Source organism: Seriola dumerili, unplaced genomic scaffold (assembly GCF_002260705.1).
Source record: "Seriola dumerili isolate Sdu_G_001 unplaced genomic scaffold, Sdu_1.0 BDQW01000017.1, whole genome shotgun sequence".
In the NCBI taxonomy this organism is placed as follows: Eukaryota; Metazoa; Chordata; class Actinopteri; order Carangiformes; family Carangidae; genus Seriola; species Seriola dumerili.
Genome location: NW_019174272.1, coordinates 9,955,501 through 9,972,597, shown reverse-complemented (window position 1 = coordinate 9,972,597; position 17,097 = coordinate 9,955,501). Strand labels below are relative to the sequence as shown.

The 17,097-nt window shown below is 39.7% G+C and overlaps 1 protein-coding gene across 1 annotated transcript; it reads left to right on the top strand.

Annotated features, from left to right (window-relative positions):
- The first annotated feature begins 653 nt into the window (after nucleotides 1-653).
- Nucleotides 654-16,566, top strand: LOC111228583 (erlin-2). Its single transcript, XM_022754563.1, has 12 exons — nucleotides 654-733; nucleotides 2,000-2,107; nucleotides 2,666-2,747; nucleotides 4,159-4,205; nucleotides 4,428-4,489; nucleotides 4,679-4,804; nucleotides 8,689-8,762; nucleotides 9,611-9,669; nucleotides 13,169-13,260; nucleotides 13,355-13,444; nucleotides 15,617-15,696; nucleotides 15,793-16,566. Exons 2-12 carry the CDS (start codon nucleotides 2,001-2,003, stop codon nucleotides 15,970-15,972), a joined length of 999 nt encoding a protein of 332 aa, XP_022610284.1. The 5' UTR covers nucleotides 654-733; nucleotide 2,000; the 3' UTR covers nucleotides 15,973-16,566.
- The last annotated feature ends 531 nt before the right edge of the window (nucleotides 16,567-17,097 follow it).

Here is a 17,097-nt window from a genome sequence, read left to right as displayed (position 1 = left end):
TTTCCTCATTCAGATGTTTGAAGTGAACATTAACCAAACCTGTAATCTGCAGGATTTCATAGGCCTACATTAAACTACTGCCACATGATTGGCTGATTGGATAACTGCATGAATAAACAGGTGTGCAGGTGTTGCTAATAAAGTGCTCATTGACTGTATATAGTAAATTGTAATTGTAAATTGTTCTTGATTCAGTTTCAGCAATAAAAAGTGTAGAATTATCTCCATTGTAATCAAGCCTTTGTAAGTATTGTTTCAAATAGTGAATCATATCCCCCCCTGCCTGTTTTTTAATATGAATATAGTTAAATTATACTGGAACCCATGGGTGTTTTAATACTGTCACTCATCATGCTGATAGAGGAAGACATACAGCAATCCAGCTCCAGCTGTTGCTGGGGCCACCAGGGGCCCCAAACAAGCACATTTTGAGAAGCCTATCTTACACACTGGAGCTCCTTACATGTGAAAGACAGAAGCTGATTGTCGGTGTTATGTCGAAGTCTGTTCCCCCGTTAGAATGTGTTTCCCTCCTGTTACAACTGGATATGGTTACAGGCATAACACACAGACGAGGGAGCAGACTTCGACATTACACCGTCCGTCCACGTGAGGGCGCTACTGCAGCAACCTGGATGCTGAGGACTCAAACGAAGAAGAGGGAGGTACCGGTTGCCGTAGGTACCTGCTTCCTATCTGTTGTTGGTGTCATCTATCTTGCTTCAAATTACAGGTAAGAGCTGCCGAGCAACAAGAACATGAGTTACTGTTTATTTAAACAAAGTATTAGCACCTCTCGTCTAGCTTAATATGACAGCAGCACGTCAAAAGAAGATACAACGTGCTAAGATTATTTTGCTAACTTGTATCTAGGGTTACTCAATATTTGGCCTTGTGCAGTGCTTCAACGCTGACACTGAAGTGAAGGTTGTGACACACAAGTAACTGATATTATATGTAAACATGTCTCATGTACCTCTCTTTGAGGCAACAATAATATAGTAACTTACCTCCTGCTAATGCTGTTAGCCCGAAGCCCTCGAAACCAAACTCCTTAAAATGTTTAGATATTTTTAGTTGACTTGCCAATAAGTCTTACATACCTATCATAATTGTATTACTTTAACAGTGTTAACAAATCTTTACATTCATTCCTTCCATTCGGCATACACGTGTTACCTAAGATGTGGTGTATTTTGATAGTGTTAACTTTGAACTGCTGTAAGGCTGTGGAGGAAGCGGTGTCCGCCACTTTTCGAAAGCTCAAGTTGTTACTGTTTTCACTTTCTCATCTCTGTTCATTCCCCCCAGAGTTAAAAACGCTGCCAAGAAAAATGTCCAACTCATATGTAGACAAAAAGCTGCAGACCAGTGACATAACACGGTCAATTGAACATTGAAGAAAGATGTACTGTATATTTAACATATTTATATTCAATATGATTTAACATATGAAGAGAAAATGAAAAATCTTCATTATAAACACTGTGAGTTGGAGGCAAGTCTTGTGTTGAGCCAGCAGGGTCACCAGATTGTATGTCTGCAAATCCTCTCTAACCAGAGTGGAGGCAGCTCCTCATCCTGCTCCTTCAGCTCAAACTGGCTACATTAAGATTCAGTATATTTCTATAAAGAAATTAAAATAATGTTCAAGATTGTAGTGGCACATTTGTTATATGTATGACAAGGGAAGTTACAATGATTTCGCACTTGATCGTAAATCCTCTTTAAGTGTGACAAGGTCACTGAGTCTCAGCTGATGCCTGACTAAGCCTGAGCTGAGAGGAGATAAACAGTGAGCAAGACGCCAACTCAAAGTGTTACTACAGCACTACACAAGCTGCTGAGGGAGTGCAGGTCATGTTGACTGTCCTTCCCTTGAATTTGGGGGAGTATCTAAACATTTGATTGTAATTAAGACAGGATATTGTGAAAACCCCCAAAAGGGAAACTCTGTTCACATCTGTTGTTCTTCACATGCTGTTTCCTGTCTTTCCAGAATGGCACAGTGGGGTGCCATATTCTCAATAATTGCTGCTCTCGGAGGAGCAGCACTTTTAGCCTCTGTACACAAGATAGACGAGGGACACACTGGAGTTTACTACAGGTGAGACAGCAGCACACATTGTTGTTTTTATTTTGTGCATGAGACATAGAGGTAAACTGCTCTGCTGTAAAAGTGGGACAATAAAGAACTGAGCACCTGCGTCAGACATGTTAACCTCACGCAACTTAGCTGTTAAACAGTGGGTTAAATACCTGGGTGTTAAGATTGTCAAAACTGCCAGCTCTGGTTCTGTGCCTTTTTACCCTCTTGGATGCAGGGTAATTTAAGTCTTATCACTTGAGCCGACACGCAGTAAATATGACTAAGCTTATGGTCTCTTATGACTCATGCTAGTGTGGTCTGAGAGCAAAGTTTAATCCTTTATCACAAAAAGAAATTAATCTAGGAAAATCCCATGAGCAGCAAAGGACAACAACTGTCTGACTTCTTGTCTGAATGAGGACTACGTCAAGTTTCGACATTTGGACTTACATCTTTAGTTGCTCTTACCACAAGTAATGAATGAATGTTTTTTTTTCCCATTGCAAGCTTATCCCCCGTTTACTGTTCTCACCCTAACATTTAATCATCAACACTGTCTGTGTGTGTGTAACACAGGGGAGGGGCTCTCCTGACCACCACCAGTGGCCCTGGTTTCCACCTTATGCTTCCATTCATCACCACCTACAAGTCTGTTCAGGTGAGTCAAGTCAGTTTTATTTACACAAAGTTACAAATCTCTCATATTTTGTACATTATACAATTACACATACATTACATTCTCTGGCCTTAGGTCCTCAGCTCATATATAGGCACAATCCCAGTAATAGAGATTAAATAATAACATAAAGTAATGGGCCGCATATTAAGGTCACAATAAAAAGAGAGGAGAACAAAACACAGATACAATATCTTCCTCAAACCCTTTCTGATTGGTCTGATGCAATGATTTAATACAGGGTATGTGAGCCTGAATGTGTTCTAGCAGGTGCTAATTCAAAATTTGAAATATCCAAAAATGCATGTGTCCACATTTGTTTCAAAATGGAACGAGGGATTGTCTTCCATTGGACAAGACAATCACATAATCAGACAGTCGTGCTCTTAGCTGCTGTTGTAAACATAAATAGTATCATCTTTTCATTAATTGACACGTCGACTAATTGTGAGCATGTGATCATTTTGCAAAAAGCTGTTGTTAAAAAAGTTTTGCCTTCTTTGCATAAGAGGAGGATACCATATCATATGTATATGAGGGTCCTAGGTGGACTCCAACCAAGGTGTAGAAACATCTCAAATATGATCAAGAGAAATGGGATGAACCTGAGCTAAATTTCAAGTGTCACAGCAAAGGGTCTGAATACTTATGTCAATGTGATATTTCAGTTTCTCCTGTTTCATAAAATGGCAAACAAATTCTAAAATTCAGGGGTATTGAGTGTACGTTGATGAGGGAAAGATGTTTTTTTATTTTAGTATGAAGCTGCAATGTAAAATGTGAACAAAGTGAAGGGGTCTGAATACTTACTGAATGCACCGTTGTACTGACAACACTGATTTCACTGTGTGAAAGTTGTCAGTGGTCTCTGGTGAACAAACTATATAATGGTGACATGTAATGACAACAAACCTAATTAGCCTTTTCTGTGCTACATTTCCTTGTCACTTTTCAGCCGACAGGTTCACTCATACCAATATATATCTCTACTTGAAATGTGTAAAGCTTGTTTATCAGTGAACGTGTGCACTCCTCTGCTGCTCCAAGAAGAAAGTGAAACCTCTTTGGTCTGGTGCACACACCCTTTGTTTAAAGGGTAGAAAACCCAAGAGGAATCAAACACAGTAACCCAGGCTTGTAATATGAACTACCTTTTGTGAAACTTGTAGTGTTCAGGGTGTGTTGGCACATTCTGTAATAGAGACGTTTGTCCTGTATGCACGACTGAAATGCAGCTTTCCTCAATTTAATATGTTGAATAATCTGATTTCATACTGTGCTGATGGATTAACTTCCACTGAGCGTTTGGTATCTTTACAGTGATGTCAGACAAGCTCATCTGGAGTGTCAGTTAGAGATACATTAAATGTGAATCTGTATTTTTTCCTCACAGACGACGCTGCAGACCGATGAGGTGAAGAACGTACCATGCGGCACAAGGTGGGTTTGCTGTTTTGACTGGTTTAAGTTGGATCAGATGTGGTCTTGATACTTATAACACTCCTACAGTACATTAAACAAACACTGTCAGAGTCAGAGGTTCACTAGTCCATGTCTAAACCACTGGCATCTCAAAATACAGTCCCTTTTATCACATATTGGTGTTTTGAATAAGAGTGTCTGCCCGATAGTAAATTGACCATTTTCTTTTTTTTGTTTCAGTGGAGGAGTGATGATTTACTTTGATCGCATAGAGGTGGTGAACTATCTCGTTCCATCAGCAGGTAAACTCACGTCTTCAACAGGCCAAAAACAGCAAATACTCCTGTGGTATTTCTTTTGGATCGTGCAGCTGGGTGTCACTCAGACACATCTGAAAATTACCTCTTGGCACTGACGGACACAGTAGACTTTCATCTGTTGCAGCTGGCTTCATCTTTACCAGATAGGTACATCTCTGTTCTTCTCTGCAGTGTACGACATAGTGAGGAACTTCACCGCAGACTACGATAAAGCTTTGATATTCAACAAGGTTCACCACGAGCTCAACCAGTTCTGCAGTGTCCACTCACTGCAGGAGGTCTACATCGGCTTGTTTGGTGAGTGTGGTGGGCTACAGACTGGGTGTAAACTCGCTGCTAATTTTAAACATCTTCTCTTTGTTTTGGTTAATTGTACATAAAAGGATCTACATGAACAGCTTTTAGTCAGCTGACAGCTTTGAGATCAAAACGCCTTGAATTTATGGTTTACACACAACAGCTGTGATGCATATGGACTTGGTATTTGCTGTACCTTCATCCTTTACTGAAGTGAGCCCACTCTTTTGACTGTAACAACCTATACACCTAAACTCAGTACACAGTATGTAGACACAACCATAGTGTAACTACAAGAAACAAACTCATGATCATTAACCAGATGAGTGAACGTGCAGGGAAAAATTTTATTAACAAACGACTTTCCTTAATAAGTTAATTGTAGTATTCGTCTCAATAGGCATGACGGACTTTGGAGCAATTATTGCCTAATATCAGTAAGTTGACTGATATATTGAATAATACAGAGGTTTTTACTGGGAGCTGAATTATCCGCAGAGGTCTCCTCCTCTCCAAATCAAACAGACCCGGTGATTATAACTGGTAAAAACACTGAATATAAGCAGTGTCACATTAGTCAGTGTTTTACACATGCAATACGACGAGACGTCAGGGAAGGGCTGGGAGCTTGTTTTGATTTGACAACTGATCCAGATGTTCATGAACTTTTTACCAACAGCCGGATTTTCCCCAAGGTCCCCTCCTCTCCATAACAAACAGACCAAGAGATTAAAACTGGTATGAAACACTCAAAAAAGCAGTTTCACTTTAGAAATGAGTGATTCACCAACCACACAATGTCTGGGAGCATTTAGGAGCTAAGCTGTCTAACATTTACCCAGCCGTTTTCTCTGACAACTTCAGATCCAAATGTTCTGTGACTAAAATCCTGCATCTGTTTACAATATGAGTATAGTTAATACAACCAAGGTGTAAAAAGTGAATCTTAGAAATAAGGCTGGATAAAATTTTTAGTTTCTGGCAGGAAACCACAACTCTGACACATGCACACACATAGGGGACATGATGTCATTGGCAGACAGCAAAATGAAACAGAATGTTAGCATGATTAAAAGATTCCTCAAGGTTTGAGAATTGCTGGAAACATTTGTGACACAACTGAAAAAATATATATAATAATATATATAATAATAATATATATAACATAGGTCTAGTCATTTTTTAAATTTTTTTCTGGCTTTTTGTGCCTTTATTGATAGTGCAGTAGAGAGAGACAGGAAATGGGGAGGCAGAGAGGCGGAATGACATGTAGCTAAAGGCCGTCCAATGCGGGACTCGAACCAGGGCCAACTGCAGCGAGGACTGTAGCCTCTATACATGGGGCGGATGCTCATCCAACTGAGCTACTCGAAGCCCCCATTTTTAGACATTTTAATGTGGAAAAGTTACATATTATATTCACATTAAAGTCAGGATATCAGTCTTACTTGAACAGAGCTAGTAAGATTTTTAAAACATTTTCAGCACAGCACGAAACTGAGTTAAGAGATTAAATACATACATTATTCTCTTACTCAGTTTTCATCCCTCATGCACAAAGAGAATTAAAAGAAAAAAAAAAGATCACTAATAAACCACAAATGAAAGAGCCACTTTAAAGTTGCTGAGGAGGTTCTTCTCATAGGCCTATCAGATGTCTATGAAAATGTTAATGTTTTTTCTTTTTTTTTTTCATGTTGCAGTGTTGGCCAAAAAAAGTAAAAAAAAAAAAAAAAAAAGCAAAAAAAAACAGTCTTTGTACAACAAACAGTAGCAATAATCTGGCTGTCAGATTTCATCCTCACCAACTGTGTGGATGAACAGCTCAATATTAAGCAAAGTACTTTTGATAGAGTATGTGAATAAGTATGACTTGATGTGAGTCCCAGTTTATCGTTTGAGGTGGATGACACGGTGTTAGAGGATTCACTGTGACGAGCAGAGGTCAGTGTCCTTTGCATCAGAAAAACATGGTCTGTGTGAGAACCGTGAACGTCTGCCTTTCTTCATGTAACTCCCTCTCAATCACAACATGCCAAATACACTTAGCAAGCACTTTATTAGGAACACTATACTGATACTGGGTGGTGAGTCCGACAGGCCTCACCAAAACCCATCTGGACACACACCATCACATACAGCCTGTGTCACACTTTACAAGAATCCTGCAGCAAACAGTAAAATATACTGTGAAGATTTGTAGAGCAATACATGACATAGAAATACCTGCACATGATTAATTGTTATTTACACCATTAAATTAAAGATTCAATGATGATTTCATTGTTGTAGATTGTCCTACAGTCCAAAACTACAACAAAGTAGCTACAGTCTCAAAAATGACTTTATACTAACAGGTTAGTGCAGAGAGAGATTATAATTCAGACTGGACAGAACAGCAGAAAACAGCAGCACGCTTATTTGAATCTTAGTGACTTTTTCTTCTGTCACTGGATGTTTCTGTTCTAAAATTTAAAGAACATTTAAATTAGCCGTGGATTGGATTCTTTTTTTTGTTTGTTTTTTTTAACTTTATTCATGTAAAACGAGTCGGCATCAGTCCACTGCTGCCTCACTGCTTAAACCATGATAAAGATACGAACACATAAAGGGTAAGCGTGTGGGCGGAGCTGTGTGACCGAACAGAGGGGTAATTAGGCGGAGAGGGAGACAGACTTGAGGGAGATGATGTACACAGAATGAGAGTGAGCCGTGAAGCCTGATCCATATCTCTCTCTCTCTCCTGTTCACTCACACACACTCGCACCCAATTTGTGTAGCAGCCCATGGGGGGACAGTCAGATTTTCCCAATGGCCACTCCATCATTGGATCTCTCTTTGCTTTTAACAGCCTCAATTCTTCTGCTCCATGTTAACATGACTGCATCACATAGTGTCTGCAGGTTCGTCAGCTGCACATTCATGCTGCCAATCTCCTTTTCTACCACATCCCAGAGGTTCAGATTCAGATCTGCATTATCATTCTGGAAGTAGCTATTAGAAGATGGTAAACTGTGGCCATAAAGTGATGCACATGGGCAACAACACTCAGACAGGCTGTGGCATTCAGACCGAGATTGATTGGTAATTAATTGACCCAAAGTGTAGAAAGAAAACAATCCCCACACCATTACACCACCACCAGCAGCCTGAACCGTCGAAACAGTTCTGACCCTACCATCTGCTGCCTCAGCACAAATCATGATTCATCAGATCAGGCTACATTACAGTCTTCAACTGTCCAGTGCTGGTGAGTCTGTTTCCACTGCACCCTCAGATTTCTGTTCTTGGCTGACAGGAGAGGGACCTGACCTGTTCTGCTGTTATAGCTCATCTGCCTCTGCTGCTGTTGTTCATTCTGAGATGTTTTTTCTGCTCACTACAGTTGTTAAGAGGTTTTCTTAGATACTGCAGACTTCCTGTCTGCTCTAACCAGTCTGGGCATTCTCCTCTGACCTCTCATCAGCAGAGCATTTCTGTCCACACAACTGCTGCTCACTGGATGTTTTATGTTGCTTGCACCATTCTGATTAAACTCTGGAGACTTCTGTGAGAAACTCCCAGGACATCAGCAGTTTCAGAAATACTCAAAGTCACTGAGATCACATTTTCCCCCAATCTGATGTTAACTGAAAATCCTGACATGTATCAGCAGGATTTTATGCACTGCCGCAACATGATTGGCTGGAAAATTGCATAAATAAGCACGTGTACAGGTGTTCCTAATAAAGTGCTCGGTGAGTGTACAGTGCAAGCAGTGTGGCTCTTTTAGTAAAGGTACTATCATGTTTGAATGAAGCTGTGTTTACAATCAAAGAGACAGTTTCTACTGAAGTTACACACTCCTCATCAGCTCACTCACCGCGTGTACTTTTCCACCACAGACCAAATTGATGAAAACCTAAAGTTGACTCTACAAGAGGATCTAACATCCATGGCACCTGGACTCATCATACAGGTACAGTGAGACCACCGGAAAGGCAGGATACTTCAAAGGGATAGTTCAGGTTATTTGACATGTGGTGGTGTGAGGTAGTCATGCATAGTCAGTATGTTACCTGTAGCAGATTAAGACCAGCGCGCTGCTAGTTAGGAGAAGCAGCAGGAAACACCGGCAGACTGGCAGAGCGATGTGTTGCTGTGCACGGGGCCAGCAGAAAACATGTTGTGGCTAGTGTGCTGGCGTTTCCTGCTGCCTCTCCGAACTGGCATCACACTGATCTGTTTCTACTCCCGCTAATACTCCGACTCTGCATGACTATATCATACAACCCCACGTCAAATAACCCGAACTATCCACCATCCAGTGCGTACAGAGGTCTTGATAACAAAAGTCTTTTTACAGTCTGTTGCCTTAAAATCAAGTTTCACAAGATTTAGAAAAGCCCCCTCCTGGAGCATGAGTGTTTAATAGAAATAACATTGATTTTTGACTGATTTTAAAAGACTCCGCATCTGCTTACCCCTATTGAATATTTTTTTTTTTTGTACACCCACATTTCTTTTGTTAATATGAAACACTCCACTGGGATTTCATTGTACAACCTCATGTCCTGTAAATCTCCAGTAACACTTGAAATAACAATTGTTCTTTCTCTTTGTGAGAAACCAAGTGTCGGTGGGTTCAGAGGGTCCTTGGACATGACTCTTTGTCTCAGGGCTCCTCTCCAGTGGCCTTTTTTTTTTTTTTTTTTAGAAATCCCTTGGTGTTTTTTTTAAATATAATTTTTCTTGTTACACTCTTGCTGTCTGCATCTGCCTCCTTAATAGAGTTGATCTGTCTTTGTCTGTCTCTCTGGTCAACAGGCAGTCCGTGTGACAAAACCCAACATCCCAGAGAGCATTCGCCGGAACTACGAGCTCATGTGAGTCTTTCTTGTTTTTTGTGCCCAACAAAGAATGTTCCCTGACCTCTGAAGCCTGTGTTGTGTATTTTGTTTTTCCTCCCAAATGGATGGACCTGACATTCATCCAACTCCCTCTGCCAAGTCCTGTAGAGTGGGAAGACTCTGCTGTTGCATGTCAGTCTGTGAGCGTCTACTTCTTTACTTTCGCTTTACGCTGTATGATTCAACAGGTTGTGCTTAGTCACAGCTACTGTGGTCAGATGAAGAAACAGAGGATTTACGGTAAACTGTAGTCAGATTCAGGAAAGCAATGTGAGGCATCAGGCATATTACATTTTGATCTTAGTTAATGCTACATGCATGTCCCAACTGGTCGACTTTGTTCCCTACTAATGTGTGTTTTCATGGTGTGATTGTAGTTGCTTTAACTCTGCATTTTAGCATAACTTCACTGCAGAGAAACAAAGCACATGCAGGGTGAGCTCAATATGCACACATAAAATTCTCATGAAACAAATACCCAAAATATTTTATCTCAGGAGAGTATTACAACAGAAACATAACAACCTGCATACATGCAAATGACTGTTTGCTGAGCACCATCCCCCATAGTTACCAGCTTTCTGTTGCAAAGCACAAATCTGGGTCTTAAAGGAGCACTTTTTGACCAGATATTTGAAAAACAGAAGATAAAGCTGCATGTCTTAAGCAAAAAGTCAACCTCTCTGTCTGGGGGGGTTTAACAAGAACCGGAAAACAAAGCTGTCCCAGGGGTTCTCTTACATAAATTTACTGTCACACACTTCACTGTAAAAAGGGAATTTAAATGTGTACATACACACTCATCCTCTCTCATCACAGCCCTCACCCTCTCTCTGCCCTTAACCTCTACTGATGAATCCGACCAAGGTCACTGTGATGAACTGGGATAAAACACAGTCTATAAATAACTTCCATCAGCCTTGAGTTCCACTTTTCCTTTATCATCACTTCTTCCAAACATGTCACTAATCAGCTGTTTTCCAAAAATGTTGCATCATTTGGTTATTACATGTTTCTTCCTTTACCTGAAGTTATTCACTGACACATTTATGTCTTTTCATTGTCATGGTTTTAGTTATAGTTTAGGTTACACTGACCCAAATCAAGTGTGTAATAAATGTGTAGTGCTGAATCCTCAAAGGCAAAAATTAAAAGTAGGACAGCACTCCACTTAAATTGTTTATTTGTACATTACATGGATGTTTTGGGCAGCTGGCCGTCCGCAACATGCAAATTGGCAACAGTGTTACAACGAAGTACAGCTGTATAACAAAAAAATGACAAAAAAATTATAATTAAAAAAAAAAAAAAAACTATAACTAACTATATTATCAACCCATACATCTAAAAAAGTCTTTGAACTATATTTAAATGTGAAGTTAATGGAATCCTGTTTTGGAATTCAAATGAACCCTTTTGTCAATGTCCACATCTCCCCAAATCATCTACATATGGCCAATTTGTAGTAATGTAATGTACTTTGAAAATGGATTTTATTATGAGTGTAATCAAACTCAAATGTACCAATTAAAATGGTTAGCATAATTTGCATCCCATTGATGTAGCACGACATTGCAAATAAAAATAATTTTGAAACCAAAAATTATGTTTTTTCAAGATTTTGTTAGTTAACTGAGGAATAGGTTTCATTAGTGATCTGAATCCTGAAACAATAAGATGCTCATGAGGACTGCCCAGTTTCCTTTGAATTTTTGTGACGGAATACAGAATTAGTTTGACTTTCAAACTTAACCAAAGGATCAGAACTCAGTCTTGACCTGCTGATCACTCAGTTGTGTCTCAGACCCTATGACGTCCCTGTGCCAAAACCTTACATTGTGCATCACTTACTGTAACTGCTTACTAGAGATATCGATGATGTGATCTGGTTGTCTGTACTTGGGCTTTTTCTTCTGTCTCATTGTTTCTTCCTCCTCCACAAGTCAAGTGATTTTTCTTGTTCAGAAAAAAATTAGTGCTGATCCACTCTGACGAGTAACTGTTTCCACATTGAGTAAACAATTTAAGTGAGTAGATGAGTCTGATTTTAATAGATTTACTGTGGGATATGCATTTACCTACCAGCTTAATTGCTGAGTTATGACTGAGAGATCCCTGTGTTAAAGTTTCATTTTTAGCCATTTTTATCCTGCAGTATCCAACAGATTTTGCAGAGCTACACACTCAGAATTTTTTGCCCTTATCAAATGCGATTTTAATAGGCAGTGGTCAGTTAAACAGTTCAGAATGTGTTTAAGCTCACATTTGTTTTTACAAAATCCAACACTCTGGCCAGGGTCCAGGGATAAGCAACATCACTCATCAGACTGTTACACAGGCTTTTAAAACAAATGTCAGCTTTACACATTCTGAATCACTTATTAGAAAATGAAACACAAATGAAGAAGCGTCCTCATCAAAAGTTGAACTTTGATCTACTATATTTACTGCACTTCTTATCAAATTTAATTTTAAAATGCAGTGAACAGTTAGACTTCTAATGAGCATGCTTTTACTTTTACTTTGTAATAAGTGGTCCAGTATGTGTTTAGCTCACATTTGTTTTTACAGCCTATGTGAGTGTCTGGGCAGTGGTGTTGTGCACCCTGGGCTCCACTGTGTAACATGATTGTAACTGTTGGAAATGTGTGGCTTTATGTTCATTCCCAAACAGTTAGTCAGGGCTCAGGACTGTCTGACTGCATAGGGTCCGGGCATTTTCTGACCATTTCTGCCCAGTTTTTTGTAAATCTGGGTTTTTCCTGGGAATTACCTACAATTCATTGCCTTGTAATATTTAAAACGATGGCAGAAATCACTGAAAACAAAGGAGTATGCAGTTAGCTATGAACTCTGTGTCTAGCTCTATATTATATGAAGTCCTGACCATCACCAAAAAAATACCTGTGAGGTTATTTAAAGTTAGTGAGTGGAGTGTTCAGGTCTTATGCTGCGTTCATTTCATATGGGAGTTACTGTAATTACCAGTCTCTGACCATATCATAAATAAGCACCATTCATGTCAGTAACCAAGTCAGAATTACTCAGAAAGCTTTTCTAAAAGTTTCAACTTATCCAACTTGGTGCTTCATTTTAACAAGTTCCTGAAAAGGTACACAAACATGGACGCCTCATGTCAGCCAAAATCCAACACTGAAGACAATTAAATTTAAATAGTAGATTTTGGTTATACTGTCTAATTATACCTCTGCACATGTTAAAGGGAATAATGTTGCCTAGCTCTTATATCCATGTCTGTGTGTGTGTGTGTGGGAGCACTGCCGCAGAAATAACAACAGGGGTCACATGTCACCAAACTCAACACACCAATAAGAATGATAAAGGTGTACGTTGTCCAACAGAAAAGTAAAGCAAATGTCAATCAAGCTGCTGTGAAGAAAGTCCTGAGGATTCTGTGAAATGCTGTGTGCGTGTGCAGAGCCTTCGATGGTAAAGTGTGTGTTAATGTTTGCAGGGAGAGCGAGAAGACGAAGCTGCTGATCTCTCAACAGACACAGAAGGTTGTGGAGAAGGAGGCAGAGACAGAGAGGATCAAAGCTGTGATAGGTGAGAAAGACAAAGGAAAATGATGGTTGTTCAGGGCAAAGTGCATAAACCACACTGCAAGCTGACAGTTTAATTATGATTCTGTCTTTTGCAGAGGCTGAGAAAGTGGCTCAAGTGGCAGAGATCAAGTTTGGGCAGAAAGTCATGGAGAAGGAAACTGAAAAAAGGATCTCTCAAATCGAAGGTTTGTATTCTGTAGTGGAGGAAGTTCTCAGATCCTTTGCTTAAAGAAGAACTCTGCTGATTTTACATTTCAGAAGGAGCTGTGTCTGATAAATGTCCTCATGTGATGTCACTTGAGTCTGTGGGTCTGAAAACAAGACAAGTTTGAAAGTCAAAAGAATGTGGGGGTGTGTATTTGGAAAGCAGCTAACCATACATCTATTACACACTCTACACTCCTCATCCCTGCTTCAGGCAGGTGACTCAAAGAGTCACTGACCTTTTCCAAAATTACACACCCAAATCTTACGTCTGAGTTATGTAGGTGCTAGGTTTTGACAAGGTAGAAGAATGTGTGAAATAAAAGTTGTACCTGATGATGATGATGATGCACTCACATTCCTGCATGCGCACAGGTAAGTTGTGGCTCGTTTCGAAGGTTATGTAACCACTTTTCCTAAAGTGGCAAGTGTATGCACATTATTCATCTCTAACTGATCATCAAATAATTTCATCATGTTGACAACGTTAAAAGTAAGCTTTCATTTCCAGCAGCACAAGTTGTCCAAGTGTAAAAGCCTGGTTTTCTAATGTTTCTTCACAATTGCATCACAAATAAAGAAATGTCAGAAGAGTGAATGATGAATGAAAGGATGTTTTGCTGCCTTCTGCCAGTTAATAATAGTTAGGTAGCATGTGTGTAGTACTCCTACAGTCTGAATATCAACAGGTTAAAAAAAAATATTGATATTAAATTGCGCATGTTCACATCTAAATGAAGATATGATAAAGATATATCATTCAGCCCTAACAGATATAGATATAAGTTTGACTAGTAACATGAATTATGGCAGCACAATATTTACAGTTTTTCACTATATCAGAAGCAGTTCCTGAAACTATGTCCCTGTTTGTCAATGCTCCACACACAAACCGAAACCGTATACACAGAATACAAAACATCTTACATCTCTTGCAAAAGCAAACACTACATCGAAAACTATATAAACTTCTAAAAAATGATACTTTAGCTTCCAAACTTAACACACAAACACCAAATATATACATCTTTCCACTGCCAACTGCACACCACTGTGCTAAATCTAAACATTTTTCACATTTCTACTTTTCTAATGATATATGCTGAGTATAAAAGCACTATTACTGTATGTTTTTGACACTCTTCATTTGTAGCATGCTTTAAATATGAACACAAATGCATTGTGGGAACAAAATCTCTTTATTCTCAATACTGAACTGAGGATGACATGAACATACTGTACTGTAAAATACAGTCTGCCTTTACAGTATTTCAGTTACTGTCTATCCTGTCTCTGATCTCATCTGTAAGAATTGTCCGATTTCCTCTGATCTGTCCTCTCGCCACTCCCTGTCCTGTGTCCTCTTGCTCCTCTTCCTCTTTCAGGTCTGCCTCTTTCTCCTCCTGCTCTTCTTCCTCTTACACCTCTTCCTCTAATTCTTTCTCCAAAATTGTCCTCCATTGTTGTGCACACCGAAGAGCAAACCTGACTCCTACAGGTGCATCTCAATAAATTAGAATATCATGGAAAAGTTAATTTATTTCAGTAATTCAATTCAAAAAGTGAAACTCATATATTATATAGATTCATGACACGCAGAGTGAAATATTTCAAGCGTTTATTTCTTTTCATTTTGATGATTATGGCTTTCAGCTAATGAAAACCCTGTGATTTCTGTCTGATCTGATTGGTTACATGTGTCTTCACACGTGCATTCTGAGTTCAGGTGATTGCTAATTGAGTGTGGTGTTTCAGTAGCAGTGTTTAGCAATTAACACAGAAAGGCTTTCAGTTTTGAATGATGTGTCTAATGTAGAGAAGTGTGTTTGGTGTTTTGCAGAAAGCAGCCGAGGATGTAGTATGTAGTGGTGCAAGTCTGGGCTGACATTTTGCTCTTTGTGTATCGAGTTTCAAAATCTGTGCATTATTTTTCATTTTTGTGTATAAGCAATCGTAAAAAACTGTAAGTGTGCTTATTCCACAGCCCTGTTTGTTTTGAGAACTGGTCTGCTGTTGGAGCCGGGAACCAGCTGTTAAAGTGGATCTTGCTTGTTTCAAAGCTCCTTCCTGCTTTCTGAGCTGCAAAACAGAGCGAACTGTACAAACCATCTTGCTGCTGTTGACTCTTGAAAGTGTTTGTTTGTGATTTATAGACGGCGCTTTCCTGGCCAGGCAGAAAGCCAGGGCAGATGCAGAGTTCTATACAGCACAGAGAACTGCCGAGGCCAACAGGGTAAAGAGATGACACAAAACCCCATCTCATGTTAGCCAGGACAAAGAGCTCTACACATTTTGTTTTGTAATTTGAATTCTGTCGCCCCTCTTGTAGCTGAAGTTGACACCAGAGTACCTGCAGCTCATGAAGTACAAGGCCATCGCAGCCAACAGCAAAATCTACTTTGGGAATGACATACCACAGATGTTTGTGGACTCTGGCTCTGCAGGGAGCTCCATAAAAGCCTCTGCAGCCATGGACATTGTGGGTGAGCAGATCCTGGACCTGGATTAAATAATGGGACTCACAGGACCACCCAGGGATGGAGGACTATCTGCTGGAGGGCAGTAGCCTGGCCCACAGGCTGGCTGGCTTGCAGGTTCGCCCTCTGGCCCAGAGAAGCTCTGCTGACCAGGGCCTGTATTTCTCAAACATCTCAGAATCACTGCTAGAAATCACTTTGACAGTTTGAGTAGGAAGTCAAAATCTTCTACCTCAGATTAAAGGACCCAAATTATTTTTGAGGCTTCGCATACCTCTGTTTTTTCTGACAGAAAATGCCATCATTTGCATTCAGAACTATAAATTAGATGGAGCAAAAACTACTTTAAATAGCATCACCTGTGGGTGTATGATAAGATCCTTTTTAAAACTGACATTTAGCCAAAACAATAATTTAAAGGAATTGTCCCTACTGCTGCTCAGCTTTAACAGTCTGTGTGGAAAGTGCACCCAGTCACAACGTCACAGATCACAAATCAATTACTACTTATGTGCTTACACTGTGTTATCTCTTTATGTGAAATGTGTCCCAATTGAGCATTTGATGCACTGATATTTGCAACCATTTGTTCTGAAGAATAAAACGCAAAAATATTTTCTAATCAAGTTCAGTGGCAGGGTAATTATTAATCATCTTAATCAAGCTTTTAGGTGCAATGAATTCAGTCACAGTTTTTCTTCGTTATATGAATTGACCGTTCGCTAAGTCTCATCCCTCCAAGTTACTGTTGCTTCACCTTTCTTGCTAGTCATTTTGTAAACACTCCAGACAGAGGTAGACAAAAGCAGGTTTCCCATTTCTAGCCTCCCACCTGTGATTCTGAAACAGCCACTTTCACTAGCAGTATTTCTGTAGCTAATGGATTCAGCTAACATTAGTTCCATGTAACTCATAAGAATAAGTACCCAGTAAAAAGGATCTCTTAATGTGCACTTCATGGCTCCACAAATAATATCAACTTAAAGAGACTGAGGCTATCTTCCAGTAAACAGCCAGCTTTGTCACCAGTTGATGATTCAAGTACAAGACATGGAAATAAAGAAACCGCATTGTTTTTATATTGCAGAGTAGAGCTTGTCAGCGTTACAGGCAGCTCTTTTCTGTGGAAAGGAGCAAAAGTTTGTTCCCAAGTGCTT